At 35.2% G+C, this 20,693-nt stretch overlaps 1 protein-coding gene across 1 annotated transcript; it reads right to left on the bottom strand.

Annotated features, from left to right (window-relative positions):
- Positions 1-557: 557 nt before the first annotated feature.
- Positions 558-5,351, bottom strand: LOC114168288 (HD domain-containing protein 2-like). Its single transcript, XM_028053044.1, has 8 exons — positions 4,806-5,351; positions 3,259-3,383; positions 2,191-2,228; positions 1,735-1,845; positions 1,569-1,648; positions 1,144-1,180; positions 911-952; positions 558-822 (listed from the first exon to the last, which is right to left on the bottom strand). Exons 1-8 carry the CDS (start codon positions 5,049-5,051, stop codon positions 731-733), a joined length of 771 nt encoding a protein of 256 aa, XP_027908845.1. The 5' UTR covers positions 5,052-5,351; the 3' UTR covers positions 558-730.
- Positions 5,352-20,693: the final 15,342 nt, after the last annotated feature.

The raw sequence follows: 20,693 nt of genomic DNA, 5'->3' as shown, positions 1-20,693 counted from the left end.
ATTTTAATCATATACTTTATAAATTCAAAATTTTACTTGAAGAGATCAAATTCAATATTTCTCGGGCATTAACAAATTCGTATATGATAATACTAGTTATAATGGAAATTAATCTTTATATTATAAATCTGAGATCTCATTTCTTTCTTTTACATTAAGATTTATTTTTCCTCTAATACGAATTTAATTATTTTTTAAAATTTATCTTTATATCAAAATTTCCATTTTTTTCAAAATCCTGCCACTTATATTTTCGATAACCCTGTCATAGAAAGAATAGTGCGGATGTGTAATTAAAACATAATCATTTTAGCTTCCTTAAAAAATATTGTTGTCATTATTTGTTCAAAACGTTCAAACTAACATTTAATTAAGATTTCAGTGTCTGACTATTTGATTAAGAAAAAATTCTTGTTCAATTTGACTTCTAAAACATCACTAAAATGACATCATTACTTACATCTTCCATCTATTTTAGACAAATTACAAAGCATTCAATACTTGCCTAAAGATTTGATATGAATTTACACTACCAATGTCGACAGAAAAAGAAAGAATGAAGAGAGAAGCTAAGTTTAAAAGTGTCACCAAGAAAGACAAAATGATTGGAAATTCAAAAAAAGAACTCATCAGGCAGGGACAGCAGATAGATGTCACCCTAAATCATGTTAAAATTCCAGAACCCAGTTCTGCAAAAAATCATGCTTATTGGTTCTGGTTTAACTCAGACCTATATCAACTTACCCCTTTTTGCTGATATAGATTTTCTTCTTGACATGATCTCAGCTGCCCAACTTTTTCCTATTTCAGTTTGAAACTTCCCTGAAGAGCAGGTAAAAGAAAAAGTGGTTGACAAAGGTTCAAATAAAATTTAAGAGCATTTCATTTATAGCTAGAGTTTCAATTCTACCTGCAGTTGAAAGGAAAAATTCATCCAACACTTTTCCATGTTCTGCACAAGATATATAATTTGAGATACATGAAGAGTATGTAGCAAAAGCTATAGGAAGAACTATCAAAATTATCAACTCATTCAATAATAAAAGAGCTGGAGGAGTTCAACTGTCTTAAGAATTCCAAACTTAAGGTGGTGTCATTGTAAGAATTCAACGACCACATGCAATATATCTATTTATAACGTACCTACTTCATACTCCAGCGCTTGTAGAATCAGTTCAACCTGATCAGAATGTCAGGTGAAGGACAAAAATATAATTAGAAATGAACCACAATGTTATAAAAGCATAAAAAGTAATGTAATTTACACTTTAACTACAATATTTTTTGTCTAAATTTGTTACTAAAAGTTTTAAACCCCCTGTATTGCTAGCATCTTTGATGATGTCTCATCCTCCCTAAACCCAGAGCAGTTGTTAGTTTGTTATTCTGTGATGGTAGCTTTAAGAAAGTTTTCCTTTCTGTTTCCAATGTCAATATTTTATTCTAAATCTTTTGCCACTGTCAAATATCCCATAACATAAAACCATGTCTATTTTTGCTTTGAATGTCCAGGCTCAAACATAAAGGGGACACAAAGGGCACCTCCCTAGTAGGGAGTATATTTGTACCTTGTCAAAATCCTTCACAAGATTGGCCTCTAAAGAAGAATTGTTTTCATACTCTTCCCAAAGTTCTTTAATCTCTTCAGCTGTAATAAGACAAAAGTGACCTTCAGTAAATTTGATGCCAAATTTAGAATCTGTAAAAAAATTCAAGAAAAATAATTAATGAAACCTCTCATCCCTCCACCAAGAAGTTCACACATTTTATTCAAAGCTTCCTGCTCCCTTCTGCTCTTTTCAGCCTTCGGCACACCATCAGAAGGTGTTATATCTCCTACAATAGCTATTGAATGCAAAACCAAACTCAAACTTCAATAAATTATAAATCAGCAATGTATCAAAGAAGTTTGATACCTTAACGAAATCCTAAGTATACTTGAAGAAAAATAATATGTTCAGTCATCACAATCACATATAACTAAGTAAAAGTTCATAGAACAAAGTCAAATAATCCAACGTTCTTTAATTGAATTTTGCCTTTTCATTTTACATATTATAAATTCTATCTTCCACTGAAAATGAAACGTGTAATACCTTTATCACAAATATTTATCAGTTTATTTTTATCACAAAGGTTTAATATAAGGAAATGCAGCAACAATTTAATCAGAGGAAACGAGAAAGATACCTTCTGCAATATCATGCACGAGTGCTATTTTAATACATCTGTACAACAGGAAAAAAGAATTTAAAGAGAAACTCAAGGTTATAACCTAAAGCAAATATAATAAATATAAATAACAGGAATAGGGGCAAGTAAACAAAGTAACTTACTGCAATAAAAATGAATCTACAGAGATAAGAAAGTTTTGGACCAAAATCAGTAAGGTGAGATAAAAATATACTTATTCAAACTATCACACGATTAGACAGATAATATTGACGACGCAAAAACAATGTATTGTTTTGGCTCATGACGAGAGTGCATAGCTCACATTTGCTTAAGCTGTCGAGACCAAACTGAGTACAAATTACAGATCTCATAGACAGAGAGATATCTGACTAATCTGTGACAACACAAATTACCTAGCAGCTTTGCAAATTGATTAGAGGGGCCAAGCTTGAACAGGAACTTTGAAATGGAAAATTCATTGTTCAGACATGATTTAATGCAAAAAATAAAAAAATAAATAAAGAGGAGAAATAAAACAGCAAGCAGTAGAATGGCTTGACCCTAGCTTAAGTCAATATCTCTAGCAGCACAAATTGGTTCTTATTTTTGGTTACTTTTTCTAATAAAGGCATGGTCCAAAGCGGAAAGATGACCAATTGCAGGATTTGCAACTTAAGCCATATAATAAGCATTGAAAATTTAATAACTACTACAACGTTTTAAACATTGGATGAATGCATGAAACCATGTAATTTACCCTTTTAGTCTTTAAGGACATTCTAAAGATTTATCAAAGAGGCCAATAAAGTAAACCAAACCTAATATAAAATAAGCATAGAATAGAAAGGAAATAATGTAAAACATAAAGGCCACGACTACTTAATAGAAGACACAATTCACTGAAACCTTTCAACATTCATCAAATGGGACATATGTTAAACGGTTTCAATATCCAACCAAAGACAATACTAAAGTGATGTACCCTACTTTCACACTTCAATCATGTAATCTAAGCATGCATCTCACAACAAAATAGAAATGACTGTCACACAAGTATATATATTGAGAATTTCAATGAGAAACCTTTCTCTATTCAATCCTGGAACATCAACAGCAATCAACGCCATTAAAGCCATGCGGTACATATGATCAGCAATCGATTCAGCACCTTTTATCCCATGATTAACCCATCCTTTTCTTTTTGTGGTCTACAAGGCATATACATATGACAAAGAGAGACCATATTATTTTTTTTCAGCACAAAAAATCTAAAACATACTCACATACAAATATATAGTAAGAATAAATACACAGAAAAATCTTAAGCTTCCTAAGTGCACATTTAGGACAGGTATATTCTTTTCAGCATATGAAAATGACATGGGAAAGAATATATTACTGACAACGATGACTCTATTTTTAGTTTATGTGGTTTCATAAAAAAATGTACTGATAATAAACCTCCAATAGCCTATGCTTAGAAGAATAAGAACGAAAGCAGTGGAGTAAACCTTAGAGGCTACTGATGAAGAAATAACAGAAACTAAATACAGGACAGATATAGCTTTTTATATCTGTTATTATTAGTTGGAGTTTTCTTCTGTTACATTTGTTAAAGAAATGTATTTCCCTTCATATAGGTGCCCTGGTTTCACCATGAAAAGAGTAGGAAATTTTTGACTTCGTGTAAACTGAAAATTCCAATGTAGAAAAAGAGAGTGCTCCTTTTGGGGTTAAACTTGTTTATCTTGGTCTTGTAATTCTTGATACTCGGACAAATAGAGGTATTCCAATGATCTATTCTTGAGAAAAGGAAGAGTATTTGTTTTTCCCGCTATAGTTCGGCAATCTCTGAGAATGAGTCCTAAGAAAGTGTATCTGTTCTTTATTTAAATTGAAGCATCTCAACTTAACTCACTTAATATCAATGATAAACACATCCTTACTTTCTCACTTTACACAGTATTCTTCCATTAGAAATTTTAAATCCATGTGAGCTTCATTACTTATACCTCTAGTGTTCTCCCCCTAAGTAAATTTCATTTTAACGTTAATAAGATCCAATTGAATATCTCTTAGACAGACATTCGTTTTCTAAAGCTTCTTTACCATCACCCTTTTCAACCCTCACTGTTATAAATTAACCCAATAGTCTAATTTGAAAGTAGCCACCTACCAACAAAAAAAAGCAGCCAATTCCCCGAACACCCTTCTCATGCAATGGTACTACCAATAGAAAATGCATCCACCTTCATCCACAGAAGCATGCGTTTCCTTAACCAAAAGATAAAGAAAACACTTTGGTGCTTTCACCATTTCCAGTACAAGGGGTCATTTGAAAGTGTTCGTTTCGCCATATAGAGCAACATTAACAGAAAACAAAAGTGGAAAGTGACACCCACAAACCTACCCAACCGACGCAACATAAAGAAATGACATCATATATGATACAAGATCACAACAACCAAATCTTTTTTTATTCTTTTCCATAAAAGGGGGTAAATACGGAACTCCAAGATCACACACACAACAGAAGATAGAACCAATGGATCACAAATTTCACAGGAAAACTTGAGTGAGAAATATCACAAATTTCACACTTTGGTGCTTTTGTGGCAGTTGTAAGGTACCTTAAGGCGGTGGCAGAGAGTGAGAAAATCAATCACCGACGACGAAGATGATAACCCAACTGCAGCATGAGAGTGTTTCTTGGCCGAACCGACGGCATCAGAGCCTGAGGCTTGGGACCGAACCGAGACGAGCCTTAGGGTAGGAGTGCGGAAGAATACCGATGGCGTGAGAACCGAGCGAGAAGGCGAAGTGCGATGCAGCGCCGGAAGGCAACATCGAAGAGTGGGTGAATAATGAATCGCCATTTTCTTCGTTCTTTTCAAGAAGAAGTGATTTTTCTTGAATTTGATGTTGGCGAATGAAGTGAGAAAGAATAGGGCACTTCTTGTATTGCGTTGCGTTTTGATCTTAGTTGGAATTTTTTTTGAGTGTATTTGAAGTAGTTTGAGGTTGGTGTTAATGATGAAGCTTTGTATTGGGGTTGAGTGCGAGTGGTGGTAGAATGTGAATGGTAGGAATTGTTGGAACCAGACTTGACCTTGATTGAGACCAGAATTAGGAGAAGCGTTTTGTTAGACTTTCTTTTTCTTAGCCTTCTGAAACACAATTTACAACTTTTTATGACTTTGTTTTATTTTTATTCAATTTCGATCAATATAGTTAAGGTCGATCATCGTATAAGAGATATTATATGTCTGAAAATTTATCATAGTATTATCCTTAAGAAGATATCTTAGACGAACAAGAGATCATTGAGTATTTAAATTTTCATTTACCTCAACTTCTAAGTATTGCGGACTATTTGATATACCAAAACATTAGGATATCGAGGTACGTAATAATCGTCTCAGACCTTGTTGGGTCAAATATTAATGAAGGGTTAATTATGTTTTTCGTCTCTCACCTATTGTTAATTTTTGGTTTTAGTCTCTCACCTAACGTTTGTACTATTTCAGTCCTTGACGTTTTGAATTGGATGGAATTAGTCCTTAATTTTAAACTCCGTTAATTTCAATTGACACCTGTCAAACGGAATGGTACGGATCCGGTTCTCAGTTGACTTAAATTTTTTTTTGCATATGATTATTTTTTGGTAACGTGTGAGGGTTTGCCTTCTTCTTTAAAGTCTATGGTCACCACAAACAACCACCGCAACACCCACCACAGGCGTGCCTCGCCGGCGTTGGCAACGGGGTCTCCTCCTTCGATTTCTCTCTTTTACGCGAGGGTTTGCCTCCTTCGTGCTTACTTCCGTGTGCTCTTTTCCCAGCCACCACGGCCTCCATGTTAGCCAGCGTCGTTTGCCACCAACTCCCTCGTTGGAGATTTCACAACCGAAGAACACCCTTCTCTCTTTACTGATTCTCTCCTTGTGTGGTTATTGATTGTTGATAGTGAAGAGTGATGATGGGTTCATTGGTCACGGACTCTGTTTTTCTAGTGTTGTGTTGTGTTGGTGTTGGTGTTGGAATTTTAAATGGATGATGCGTGTTGGGTTCTATTGTATGATTGGGAGAATGGAAATTGAAAAATGGAGAAGGGGGTTAAGTAATTTCTTTTACCAATGTTGAATACTGGAAATTTCTGGCTTATGAAGGGCGTGATTGCATCTTTAATAGGTTGGTATCATCGTTAATTTCAACAGCCACACCTTTTCCTTTGCTAGCCACGTTGCAGCTTTGTCCCTCCTTTAAAGCTAGCTAATGTGGAGGCCGTGGTGCCTGGGAAAAGAACACGCGGAAGTAAGCACGGAGGAGACCCGCTTTCTTCTCTTTGTTCTGTATTGGTTGGTACATGGTTTTGAACTTGTATTGAGTGTAATGAGTTATTCCCGTATGGTGGTGTTGTGTTTTATTTTTTGATGCATAAACCTATACCATTGTTGTTTATTTTTGTGTTTGGTCTGGTTTGTGGTGTGCTATATGTGTACTGCCGTGGGTTCTGGGTGCAGTTTTCCATAAATCACGCTGCAACAGTTTTTTTCACTGAGTTGTTGGCATCACGGTGGTAGAGTGGGTTGTGGGGTACATTCTTTTCTTGTGGTTTGGGGTTTCTTAGGTGATGTAACGTTGAATCAGAAGAAAGGTGGTGTGTTCGCGCGGGGCTGCAGCTGCTGGAGAGGAACCTTGCAGAATTGGTGCAGACGTGGATGGTGGCCGCTTGTGTGAGGGCTGCGTTTTCGGAGGAGTGGCTGCCAGCGACTCGGTGACGTGCAGTGTTCATGAATATACACGGTGCAGCAGCGGGTTCATGGTGCAGAAGTGGGTTCATGGTGCAGCAGTATGATTTGGTTTGCATGGGTTCATGCGGTGGTTCTTTTATTTTATTTTTTTTCCTCTTTTGGCTTACCTTTTTATAATAAACTACAGAGGGCATGTTCATGGGGTGCAATGGAATTCACGGATTCCTTTCGGGCAGTATGATTTGGTTTTGTTATTGGAGAATTGCATGGGTTGGTTTAGTTTTCTTCACTTTGTAGGAGGAGAGTGGGTTCTTATAATTCTTTTCTCTTTCTTCCTTATTTTATTTCACGTGAAGTTGTGGTCTGCATGTGTACTATGGTGAAGTGTTGAATGTGTGGGTATTATCCTACTTCTTTTAGAATCTTTCTCTCTCTTTTCTCTTTCCATTAAGGCTATCCGTGAATGCATAAGGTGGTGGAGCCCACGTGTTGGTTTTTGTCACTTTTAAGTCAACTGAGAACCGGATCCGTGCCATTCTGTTTGACAGGTATCAATTGAAATTAACGGGGTTTAAAATTAAGGACTAATTCCATCCAATTCAAAACGTCAAGGACTGAAATAGTGCAAACGTTAGGTGAGGGACTAAAACCAAAAATTAGCAATAGGTGGGGGACGAAAAACATAATTAACCCATTAATGAACTACCCAACCCTTTATTTATGGGCTAAACCCAAAATAGTTTTTTAGACCACTAGATAGCTTTTCACTAAAACTGTGAAGAGACTTAGACTTACAAATTTGACAAAGAGTTGAAAAAGAAGAAAGAGGTTGAAACCAACAAAATTGCTTTAGCGGCACAATTCAAGTTGCATATGAGTCGACCATAACAGAGACACCCTTGGTAAGAAGAGGGCACGCGACAAGTTTGTTGAGGCCACTAAGGCCGAAAGTCACAATGAACTAAGGATCGAAGGTTCCAAGTCAAGGACCTTGAAGAAATAAACAACATGGCGATAATTGAGACTTAGTTGATTCGAGTCGCCCCCGAGGCAAAGGAATATCTTTTTGGGATGCTTCCTACCCCCACTCAGACTCACAATTGTGATCGTAACCTTCTAGAAACAGAATTCAAGACTCTTTGCACTTACAACCCTACTGCCTTATGCAAGGGCATACAAAACTAGCTCAATAAGGTGATTGCCCTTGCCTGCATGTCTGAGATGAAGGTTTGTGAGAGTTGGGTTGCTAAGAAGCAAGTGTGTCAGTCTATGGAGGACGACAACATGGAGATTGCACGTTTGAGAGTTGAAATAGTGGACTTAAAGGAGCGTGCTAAGAAAGTTGAGGACAAATCAAACAAGGCAAAGACTTCCTTGAAGATCGAACAGATAACTTTTGCCGCTTTACAGAAGGACCATGCAGCTCTAAAGACCGAACATGACACTAAGCAAAAACAACATGACGAAGCAATTTTGGCTTTAAAGAATGAAGTTGTTGTTACCTTTGAGAATGAATTTAATGTTGCCCCAAAGCAAGTGAAAGTGTTTATCCCAACTATTGATATTTCCAAAGCAAGCCCTTGAAAGATCGTAGAAGATGGTTATAGTTGATATGGTATAGGAACTTTTAGGCTTGTGGAACTATTTTTTTTTTTTATACTTCCATAACTTGTCTTTTGCAAATCATTTATTTTGTTTGCTCTTCATAATGTCATATGTACACTTAAGTATGTTTCGCTACTGTTTACTTTGTTTGGAGGCAAGCATTTGTATCCCATGTTGCCCTATGATTATCAAATTTCGTTTTTGAATTTTAAGCAAATTTTTAGGACATGCATAAAACACAACCTAGTCGATATTTTTCCGAATTTCACATTTTGCTCTTACACTTAGGCAATTGTTTGAGCTTAAGTGTAGACCAATTGATTCATATTTGCAAACAAATATTTAGCTCAGACATACAATATGGGCTAATTGTTCTCATGCCGAGATGAAATTGTTTAAAATAGGTGTATAGCATGGGCAAACATTTTTTATGTTGAGATGAAATTGTTTAGCACAATCGTATAGCACAAACTATTTGTTTTGATGCCAAGATGAAATTTGTTTAGCATAGGCGTATAACACTAGTTAATCGTTTTTATGTCAAAATGGAATTTGTTTAGCACAAGCATATAACACGGGCTAATAGGTAACATGCACAAAAGTTGAATGAAGACCAAAATAATTTTTTCAAATAACTCGCCTCGTTAAAAGCCTCTCGAGATAAAAAAAAACTAAAAGTAGGAAAAAAGATCCCTAAAGGGAAAAAAAGTGTGGTTTTACATCATCAAATTTTAATTGTAAACGAAACGAAGCTTGTCAATGTTTCATGTCCTTGGTACAAGTCAACAATTGTAACATCTCGATCGGATATTACTAATTTTAAATAAATAGAAATAAAACCTCATTTATTATGTTATCTTTTTCCAAAATGTGGAAAATTTAAAACCTTATTACATCGTCAATTATTCAAAATCACCAAATATAAATATCAAATACAGATTTCAAGTCTGATAACATCATTGTTTACAAAGTCTTTAAAATGCATAAAGAAATAAACTCCTTAAAAAAAATTCCCAAGTTATCCCCGCTCCGATCTATGCCTCACCAACATTACTTGCAACATATCTGCTCTCCTGTAACGCATTACACGATCATCGTCAAACACAAGCAGATAGGGTGAGCTAACATATAAATATATATACATATATATATATATATATATATATAATTCAAATATATGCACACATACATCAAAGGAACTTTATCCTTTGATTTCACACCACATGGCCACCACTATGTTATTTGTAACATCCCAGTCGAATATTACTATTTTAAATAAAATAAAATGAAGCTAAAATAAAACGCATTTAATAACCAAAGCTATTTCCCAAAATACGGGAAAATGTCAAACTTTATTAAAAGCACTAAAAGACAAAATCCATAAACGCGTTCAATGCCTACAAATATAAAACAATTTATAGTAACTGATTACAAAAATAATCCATAAAATCCATAAAATAATTCCATGTAAAAATTCCCATGCTGACCTCACTCCGACTCTAAGTATTCACGTGTCACCTGCATCAACATCTGCTCTCATGTAACGAGTTACATGATCATTGCCAAACACACACAGATAGGGTGAACTCAAAATAAAAACGCATTACAAGGTACATTATAATAACAATTAAACATCCCTAACACTTCTACTACACTCTCGGACCAAACTTTCATATCTTCCTTTGGACGCCTCTTGATTCTACACCCTTTGATAAGTATACTGATCGATCTTTGCTGCACGAGTGTCTACTCGTCCCTCTGACTATAGGCCATCACCTAATAGTCCACACGCGAGAATAAATTGCCATGGCCACAATCCGCAACGCCAAGTGGAGTTCCCCAAAACGAACCGCAGTCCGTAGTTGTCCTCAGACTACCAAACTCAATCAGATACAATGAAGAGGGCAATCTTCCGAAACCCCTTCGTACGAGCCACGATCTCATACACTCCACTAGACTTCCAAAACCATTAGGCTACAACCTCGAGTGGCCATGTATTACCCCAATACAAGTTACACTCATAATTGGGCCCCCAACAAAACATCGCATCAAGACCTCCATCCAAAGCTGTGTAGAATCCCTCGCGTAATCCATTACTGCATCCAAAACCGCCTAGCACAACATCCACATCGCTAGGTTAACTCGTGTTCTAGACCACCTGGCATAACAGTTGGTGCGCCGGACGCCAACCCACTGGATTTTGGTCCATGTCCAGTTCTACAACACACTGCCTAGCGGAACCACTTCTGTCGCCAAGCGCCAACTCTCGGGTTTTACTCTAGAGTTCACTTTGTGGCCTATCTCCTAGCGGTTTACACTGTTCCGCCAGATGCCACACCAGTAACTGGTAATTTACTGGTATTTGGCACTCTAGAATAGGTTCCAATGAACCTATTTACACAAGAGACTTAGTGCACGAAAAACATGCATCCATGACAAGTAAATACACTTTCATATCATTAAGTTGAACTAAACTACACAATATCACATGGTCATACATCAAACACAATCATATTCTTACTTTTATACATCTCGGAGAATCACAATAAATCCACATAAAACTATCAAAACAAAGTGTTATACCCAACACACAATCCTGCACAACCAAACAATATACAAACTAGGAAGAACACATAACCACTACCCCAAAATATCACACGGGCAATAAATTAGTAATAATGATAATAAAAAAAAATAACAACACAATAATGATAATAATAATAATAATAATAATAATAATAATAATAATATGAAACAATACAAATAAAAATAAAAATAATAATAATAAAATAAAATAAAACAATAATACTAATAAGATAAAATAATAAAATAAGATAATAATAATAAAATAATAAAAATAAATAAAGCAATAATAATAAATAATAATGATAATAAAATTATAAATAAAATAATAATAATAATAATAAAGATAATTATAAAATGAAAATAATAATAATAATAAAATTAATAAAATTAAAAATAGTAATAATAAAATAGTAATAATAAAATAATAATAATAATTATAATAATATTAATAGTAATAAAACAAAATTTTAAAAATAAAAATAATAATAATAATGAAAATAATAATAAAATAAAATGAAACAACAAAATAAAACAGTACTATTAATAAAATAAAATAATGATAATGATAAAATAAAACAATAATAAAGATAATAAATTCATCAATAAAACAAAATAATGATAATAATAATAATAATAATAAAATAGTAAATAAAATAATAATAATAATAATAAAGATAATTATAAAATAAAATAAAAGAAAAATAATAGTAATAATAACGAAAATAAAAATAAAAATAAAAATAAAAATAGTAATACAAATAATAATAATAATAATAATAATAATATAAATAATAACAATTATAATAATAATAAAACAATATTTAAATAATACTAATAATAATAATAATGAAAATAATAATAAAATGAAATGAAACAATAATAATAAAATAGTAATATTAATAAAATAAAATAATAATAAAAAAAATAATAATGATAAAATAAAACAATATAATAAAATAATAAATAAAATAAAATAAAATAATAATACTAATAAATATTATTATAAAATAAAATAAAATGATATTAATAATCATAATAAAAATAAAAATAATAATAAAATAAAAATGATAGTAAAATTGTAATTATAATAGTAAAATAAAATAAATAATAATAAAAATAATAAAAATAACAATAATAATTGAAATAGTAATAATTATTATTATAATTATAATAAAATAATAATAATAATAATAATAATAATGGTAAAATAAAATAAAATAAATAATAAGAATAATATTAAGTGTGTCCCATTTAGAAGAAAAACTTTAAACATATTATCACAATCAAGCATATTATTAAAATAATAAAACAATTAAATTAATATGCTAATGACATACACAAGGCTTGAACCTAAATCCTCTCATAATAGTCAAGTACTCTTAACCACTTAAGCTACCATTGCTCCTTATCTTCTTTATCCATATTAATGAACTTAGGGATTTCCGCCCTCGCATTTATTAGATAAATATTTATTTATTTATTTAATTTTCTTGGGTCTTACATTATCCATGTTCTACCTTTTTAGATGATTACCTCAAGATGCTATTGTTGCCACACCTACAAGCCACAACTTGTAGAATGTGTGCAGGAAACCTACTACGGACCACACTCCGTAACGACAGGTGGAGTTCCCAATATGAACCATAGTTCGTAATGTCCCAAGACTACCAAATTCGGTGGCTAAATATTGAGGAGGGCAATCTTTCTGGACCCATCTGTACGAGCCACAACTCGCACACTCACACCAGCAACACTCGCCAATCCGAGCCATAACACAAGGATTCCTCGTGTTCATCTGCCATCCCGAGCCACAACTTAAGAGATGTCATTTCAAGCCACAACTTAAGGAATGCCACATGTTTACCCTCTATCCCGAACCACAACTCAAGGGATACCGTTCCAAGCCACAACTCAAGGAACCCTCCACCAAGTCGATCTTTAAGGTATCACCCAAAGCCTTGTAGACCACGCACATCCAAGCATACAACTATTCTGCCTCTGCATTATCATCTGGCGCTGCTCCATAGCTGCCAAGCGAAATTCAACTCTAGACCGCCTAGAAGAACCCATTTGCCGCCAAGCGCCACGCACCTCTAAAGTCTCTAGTTTCTCACGTATCGCTTGGCGGAACCAACCTTATCACCAGGCGCCTCCAAGTTCTAGTGACCTTCTATAATTATAACTACCGCCTGGCGGGACCGTGCTCATCGCCAAGCGCTCAACGCTCCAAACCTCACTAGTTTTGTAGTTATCATCTGAAGGTTCCATGTCCACCGCTAGGCACTACACTAGTAACGAATTTTACTAGTTTACCAAAATATCCCAAATTCAGCACCTAAAATCACCACTAGTTAATGCACAATATTTTGCACCCTATAAGTCCTCAATTTATAATATCAACCTAAGGTCTCCCTTGGCCTTATATTGGATCATAACTCAACATATTCACTCACCTAAATTATGTTAATGCAGGAGCCGAATTAAGCATCACCTTTGATTCTAGTAACCTTATGGCAGTCACACAATCTATTTCTAATTTAAACAATGACTCCAAATCGTACTACAGTTCCATAAATTTCTAATTTAAGTGTTGAACCATACCTCAGTATTCTCTCTAGGAATTCATTCCATGCCTATGATTTATTACATATCAATTACTGCCCCAAGTGATAAATCAAACAATACTACTTGTTCACAATTGTAGCCACACTATAATATTTCTCCTCAGCCTTAACTTAACCCATCAAGATTCATATTCTTAACATCCCTTTCCATGTATTTTCTTACCCTTTTTGCCTCCTTGCTTATTGTTCCATCATTTTTAAACAAAATTAAGCAGCCACTCATAAAACTCCCCAGTTATACGTCCCTGAAATCTCCAATTCCTTTCCCTCTACCAATTCTCCTTCAATAGTCCATTCAAATTCATTTTCCAGCCTAAGCCCACTTTCAGTTTCACTTTTACATTATTCACTATCATCAAAGCTTAATTTTAGATTTAGTAATTTTTATCCCCCTTGGTGATCCTAATTACCCTTAATATCACCCAATCATAAAAAACACAGACGATAACAATAAGGTCATAGCCTACATGATGAAGGATTATGTTGTTTCCTTTTAGAGTTATGAATATGGTGAAGTTGTTTAAGAAAGCTTTTTGAAAATTCTCACTGGACATTAAGATAGCATGCTATCTAGATGTGAATGTTCATTTCTCAAGCTCATGAAAGGAAGAAGAGAGTTGGATTCAAGCTTAAACACACATAACAATAACAACACTAAAGAGCAAAATGAAAGAAGAAACAATAAAAATGAAAAACATAGAAGATGAAGAATGGAAGAAGCACGCCACTCATAGGGGGGATCTAAGCCAACCAAGCCCTAGAGATAAGTGATGGTGCCGCCACTTGCGAGCAAGATAAGGCAAAGGTGAGTTCACTTCTAGGAAGGAGAGCTCACGAAAATTGATGGTTGAATGCACAAAGTTTATAACAAAATGATCAACCTTTTACAAGACAAGGAGCACCCTTTAAATAGGAGTTCATAGGGGTCCTTTAGCAAATACAAAAACATGAAAAAGGATTAACTAGCAAACCCTAAACCTAATGTGAGAATGAGTCTTGGCCAAGTGAAGGGAGATGATTGGTGGAGGCATTCCCATGAGGATTCTAGGCCAAAAGAGGAAGGAGACCAAGTGACCTTCTAAGGCATAAACCACAAAGGCAAAAGGAGACAAGGTACATGTCTACTTTTGCTTTTGCTTTATGCTTTTTGCTTTCCTCTCTCTTCCACTTCATCCAAGTGCTCCAATCACCAAATGTCACCTAGTCATGCTCTGCTTTCTCTTAATTACCTACAAAACAAGACAAACAAGGATTAGCATGTTGGTTTAAGTTAATCTAATATTGGTCAAAGGTCAACTTTGGATCAAAGTCAACAAGTCAACCAAAATAAATCAACTAGAAACCAACTTAGGGAATTCAAACTAAAGTAATGCAAAACAAAGATAAAGGTGATGGAATAGAAGACTCCCCTCTAGACATGCTTCTAGTGATCCTTCTTGAGGGAGCTTCTAAGGAGGTGGTCATGCCTTCATCACTACATCCATTAAGAAAACTCCAATAATTACTTTTCCTCTAATCAGAAACACCCAGCAATCCCAAAACATCAAAAAGTTGAGCCATATTGCTCGCATTGCCTGGCAGCACGCCGCCAGGCGGTTTCTCACAGGAACCCAGAATTGCACATAAAAGGTATGAATCCACCTCACGACTTTGAAGGCCCGCCAGGTGGTTTCTGGAAAATTTCCAGAAACCCATAAATTTAACGTTGGCAGAAAGGAAACATGCATAAACATGTTGTACATCATGCAATTAAATCCAAAGCATAAAGTTAACGAGTTCCAACTCCCCTAACTTGGATTCCTTACTTAAAATTGAATATATGATAGTACTTCCTTGATCAACAATGGCTCCCTTAGCTCCCCCACAATTCAACTCCTTCGTTTCACTCATTAAACACTGTTTTTTTTCTTTGGAATTGCACTCCTAAAATGATCTCCAATGTTCAATCTCAAAGACCCTTCTTCTCTCCCTTAATTGGCCTCTTAAACATGTCTTAATTAAGGCTAGCGTTTGTCTAACCATTCACATTCATGCCAAAAAGAATTTTGGCAAAATGGAAGCTTAATTCATGTCTACCAAGGTTCAAACACACAACCACACAAATGTTAAGTCAATGCACAACCACTCAATCAATTAATGTTTCGTGATAATTCCTATAAATTTAGGATTATATTATCACTCATCATGATCAATCATATTATCAAAATAATATATAATTAAAATAACACACAAGACTTGAACCAAGTCCTTTCAACACAACCAATATTCTCGACCATTTGAGCTAGTACTTTTTCACATCCTAAAAGCCAACATTAATTGCCATAAAAAAGGATAGGACAACATATTTTGACTTTCTGGCTGATCACGAGCTAAGTCTCATGAGGAAACCCTATTTGCAAGGAAACCTAGAGCCTAAATCCATGAGGCTGAGCAGCCAAGAAAATCCTTCCAAGAAGGAAAAGTCATGTGCTAAGCACCAGAACATGGGGTTAAGCTGAGAAGAAACCCATTTGTGAACTAACCTTTGTGGTTGAGCACCAAAAGTTGGGCTGAGCACCGCCCAAAAAATCCTATAAATAAATACCTTGGCTCTTCATTCTAAGCATTGAGTGGAGGCCCCATAATGTAGTAGTAGGATAGGGTCTGTGAGGCACGACGGAGGTGCTCTTAGTGTAAATCTTATGTGTAGATGTTGTTGGAATTGCATTGTAATATTCTATGAGTAGTTGAACTTTCTCGTGTCCAGGTTTGATGTAATCAATTTTGATTTTGTTCACTTCTACTCCTTGGTATTTATCTTGGCTTTCATTCAATTGTTTATGGTTTGATTTATGCTTAATGATGACTTGATCACTCATCTATTTAACTGGTTTGGATTTTGAGTTGAGAAACCGATCTCAAACTGTGGTCCTATCAAATCATCATACATGTATTGAATGCTTCATGGCATACTAGAGTTGATGCTAGAGGAGATAGTCTTGCACATTAAAGCAATGACTCATTCTACCAGAAGATGAGAAACCACACTTAGGTGGAATCCTTAGGATCTAGTATATCAGAGATGAACCTCGATCTACATAGAAAGAGTACTCCCAAGACATTGAATGATTTGCAAAGTAAGTAAACAATATGGTAGTGGTGTAGTAGAAGAAGATGAGATGAAATCAATTCATAGCCCTTACTCCACTCAATCTATCTAATAGCTACTATTTTTATTTACTTGCACTTTGTATCACAAACCAAAAACCCAAAAATCAAACTACCAATATACTTGCTAAATCCATGTGGATATGAAACTTGTTGATACTACTATGTAGTAGTACACTTGTTGGAAAATGGTTGTTGTAAAACAGTCATCACTTATGCAGAAAGGTTTGACCCAATTGGGGGACAACTTATTCTGTAGTTGGTGAAGTTATGCTTGTTTGAGCATTAGATCTCCCACCTGGAACGACTAAGGTACCCTGGATATGAACTTGAGTTTCAATATCTATTTCTCAGCCAATATCTGCAAACGTGTTTGCTTCCTTACTTCTTTAATGACGTCTAACTAAGCTCTGAAGTTGTTGTCATTATATTGCTCAGAGAAGAACATAACCTAATATGTTAGCTATCATACTTTTATCAATAAAATTTTTTTTCTGCCATAAACCAATGAAAAAGAGGATTCCTTTGTGGTTGACTGTGGCATGTTTCTATATGACCACATTGCATTAGGTAGTTCTTCGACCCATTGTCCGTCCATGTTGTGAGGTTGCCTCTTAAGTCGCCTCAGAATAACTTTATTGGTTGCCTTTGCTTGCCCATTACTATGTGGGTGTTCCACTAATGTGAAAACTGTAACATCCCGTCCGGATATTACAAATTTACTTAATAAAATAAGATAATAATATTAAATGCTCATTTATTAAGCTCCATTTTTCAAAACATGGGAAAAAAATATAAAACTTTTATTACATCCGAAATTAACTCAAATCCATAAAATTTAAAACTCAATTATAATGTCTATAGGTAGTAATATGAAATATTACAAATTCTTTAAAAACTCATAAAGTATAAAACTCTGAGAAAGTCCTCTCCCAACTAGTCCCGCTCCGGCTCTATGCCTCACCAGATCCACCTGCAACATCGACTGCTCTCGTGTACCGCGTACACGATCATCGCCAAACACAAGCAGATAGGATGAGTTAACATAATAAAACATATGCATCAATTTATATAACAAAACACACACAATCCAAGGATCCTCATCCTTTGATCTCATATCACATGGCCACCACCATGTAATCCGTGTTCTACGCCTTTGGTTGATAATCTCAAGCTATCGTTACTGTCCAACCTACAAGCCACCACTTGTAGAACGCATGCGGGAACACTCGCTATTCTGAGCCATAACTCAAAGAATGCCCGTGTTACCCTCCATCCAGAGCCACAACTCCAAGAATACTCCAACATCTGACCCTTGAGATATCGCCCAAAGCCTCGTAGACCACGCACATCTAAAACAAGCAAAACACAATGTTTGCTTCATCAAAAAATCGCCTGCCGCTCCACACGAGTTGCTAGGCGCAAAAGACTTCCAAACCGCCTGGCGGGGGACACGTGCCACCAGGCGCCAAACGCCTCTGATGCTATTGTTTCCACAAGTATCGCTTGGCGGGACAACCCTTATCGCCAGGCGCAACATGCTTCAATTCTCTACTGATTTTGTAGCCATCGCTTGACGGTCAAACACCACCGCCAGGCGCTACACCAGTACTTGTGCAGTACTAGTTTTTTCAACACCCAGACACAAGTAAAAACAATTCATTCACATTTCATATATATATATATATATATATATATATATATATATATTTATATTCTCCTCTTAAATTCATGCTAGCATTCAATTCTAACTTATGAATAACGCATGCTCAAACAAAATATAAGCAACAACACTCTAACAATTTTAAGCACATGATCTTATGCACCAATGCAATTTAATATTGACACCTATGCCTTCACCAAACCAATTTTACACATGTGACTAACCCAAAGGAATATTCAAATTGATAGAGACTTACCACATAACCCAATCATGCTTCATTAGAAGTTACTTGAACTTATCAAGAGCTTATTCATGTATGTTACAGACTCCAAAATCAACAATATTAAGTAATGTGTATCTTTAGCTAATGACCTCCAAATCCAATCTCCACCGTTTAAAGTGAAGAACCACATGTTATGTACCATCTTTCAAAATTTCACCTAAATCGGATGGTTAACGAACCGGAAAATGCAGTTTTACGAAAACTACGCAAACTAGAAAAATGGTGGCGCCTAGCGCCCAGAAGTGAGGAAGGTGGTGCCTGGCGGGACCAAACTACCGCCCGGCGGTTCCTGTTGTGCGAAAAGTACAAAACACTACGCACATATCTGGTATGGCGCTTGGCAGCCAAATGGGTGCCGCTAGGCGGTTCTTGCTGTTCCAGGAACCCAGAAATTCCCCTTGCACCTACGAACCTCAACCACTCTCCACTACCCTCATTTCATTCAATTTACGACTCAAAAGGCTGTACTCACATGTTTAGGTTCACTATCCATTCCTAAAACTTTCAATAAGTGAAATTCCATTAACCTTTTTCCCTTAATTTAGTGCCACTATAAAAAACCCCAAATCATCAGCCTTAAATTATTGTTCATATAGTTTTTCATTCAATTGAACCTTCAACTACATATAATCCCACGAAATTTGATCTCCAACCATTTACCAATCGTTATTACTATCTTTTACCCCAATCAGAGTTAACTCAGGAATCCCAAAACACCAAAATCGAACCAAAATTGGTTCGCGTCGCCTGGCAGGTGTTCATCACCGCCAGACAATTCATCAAAACCCAGAAACTGGGTTGAACAGTACGCGTCGCCTGACGGCACAAGACTCGCCGCTAGGCGGTTCCTCGTAGGAACCCAAAAACCAAGCCAAAATACATGGGTCTTCTGGCGACAGTTCATCGCCCGCTAGGCGGTTTCTGAAAAATTTCCAAAAATCAGAAAATCAAACCAAACAACAGGTATTCATGCATAATTATGTCTATATATCATGTAGTTTATTCTTAAACATAAAATTAACAAGTAACAGCTCCCCTAACCTGGTTTCTTTGCTTAAGTCTTGAATTTATTCAAGTCTTTGTGCACCAAAAATCCAGCCCTTGACTTCTTCCAACTTGCTTCTAATCTTTTGAAATTTTTCTCCAATTCACTCTCAATCTCCACTTTTCGGTGTAGTAGAGTTATGTCTCCTTAGAGTTCTCCTTTCTCACTAAATTTCCCTTTGCCCCCACTTTCAAGCCTAGTTTTAATTGCCATAATGACTAAAACGAAATTTGCCATTAAACTAGGCATAATTATCATTCAATGGTTGTTTTACACTTCTTTTCTCAACCTCCTTAGTTTCTCTCACACAGCTAGGGTTCTTTAGGGATGGCAATGGGGCGGGGCGGGGACGGGTTTCACTATCCCATACCCATCCCCATAAAAAAAATTCATCCCCATCCCCATACCCAAACCCAACGGGTATCAAACTTTTATCCCATCCCCATCCCCACCGGGTAACGGGTATAATCTCGTACCCATACCCGTACCCTTTTTTTACTACTTTAATATTAATTTTAATTAATTTTTATAAAATAATAAAAAATTACGGTAAAGGAAACATAATATTATCAAATATTCAATATTAGGAGTATGGTTGTTTCTTCGGTATCAAAAACTTTGAAATAAATTATAATTGTTTACATTTTAGATTAGAATACCAAATAAAATTTAATGAGAACCAAAAAATTTATTAAATTTGCAAACATTAATGAAACCTAGTTGATAAATTTTAAAAATATTTTTTAAAAAAATATAAAAGGAAAAATTATTTTTAAAAACATATAAAAGGAAAAAAAAATATTTAAATTAAA

Source organism: Vigna unguiculata, chromosome 2, assembly GCF_004118075.2.
Source record: "Vigna unguiculata cultivar IT97K-499-35 chromosome 2, ASM411807v1, whole genome shotgun sequence".
Classification (NCBI taxonomy): Eukaryota; Viridiplantae; Streptophyta; class Magnoliopsida; order Fabales; family Fabaceae; genus Vigna; species Vigna unguiculata.
Note: the sequence above shows the minus strand (reverse complement) of the source record. Positions and strands in the feature narration are given on the sequence as shown.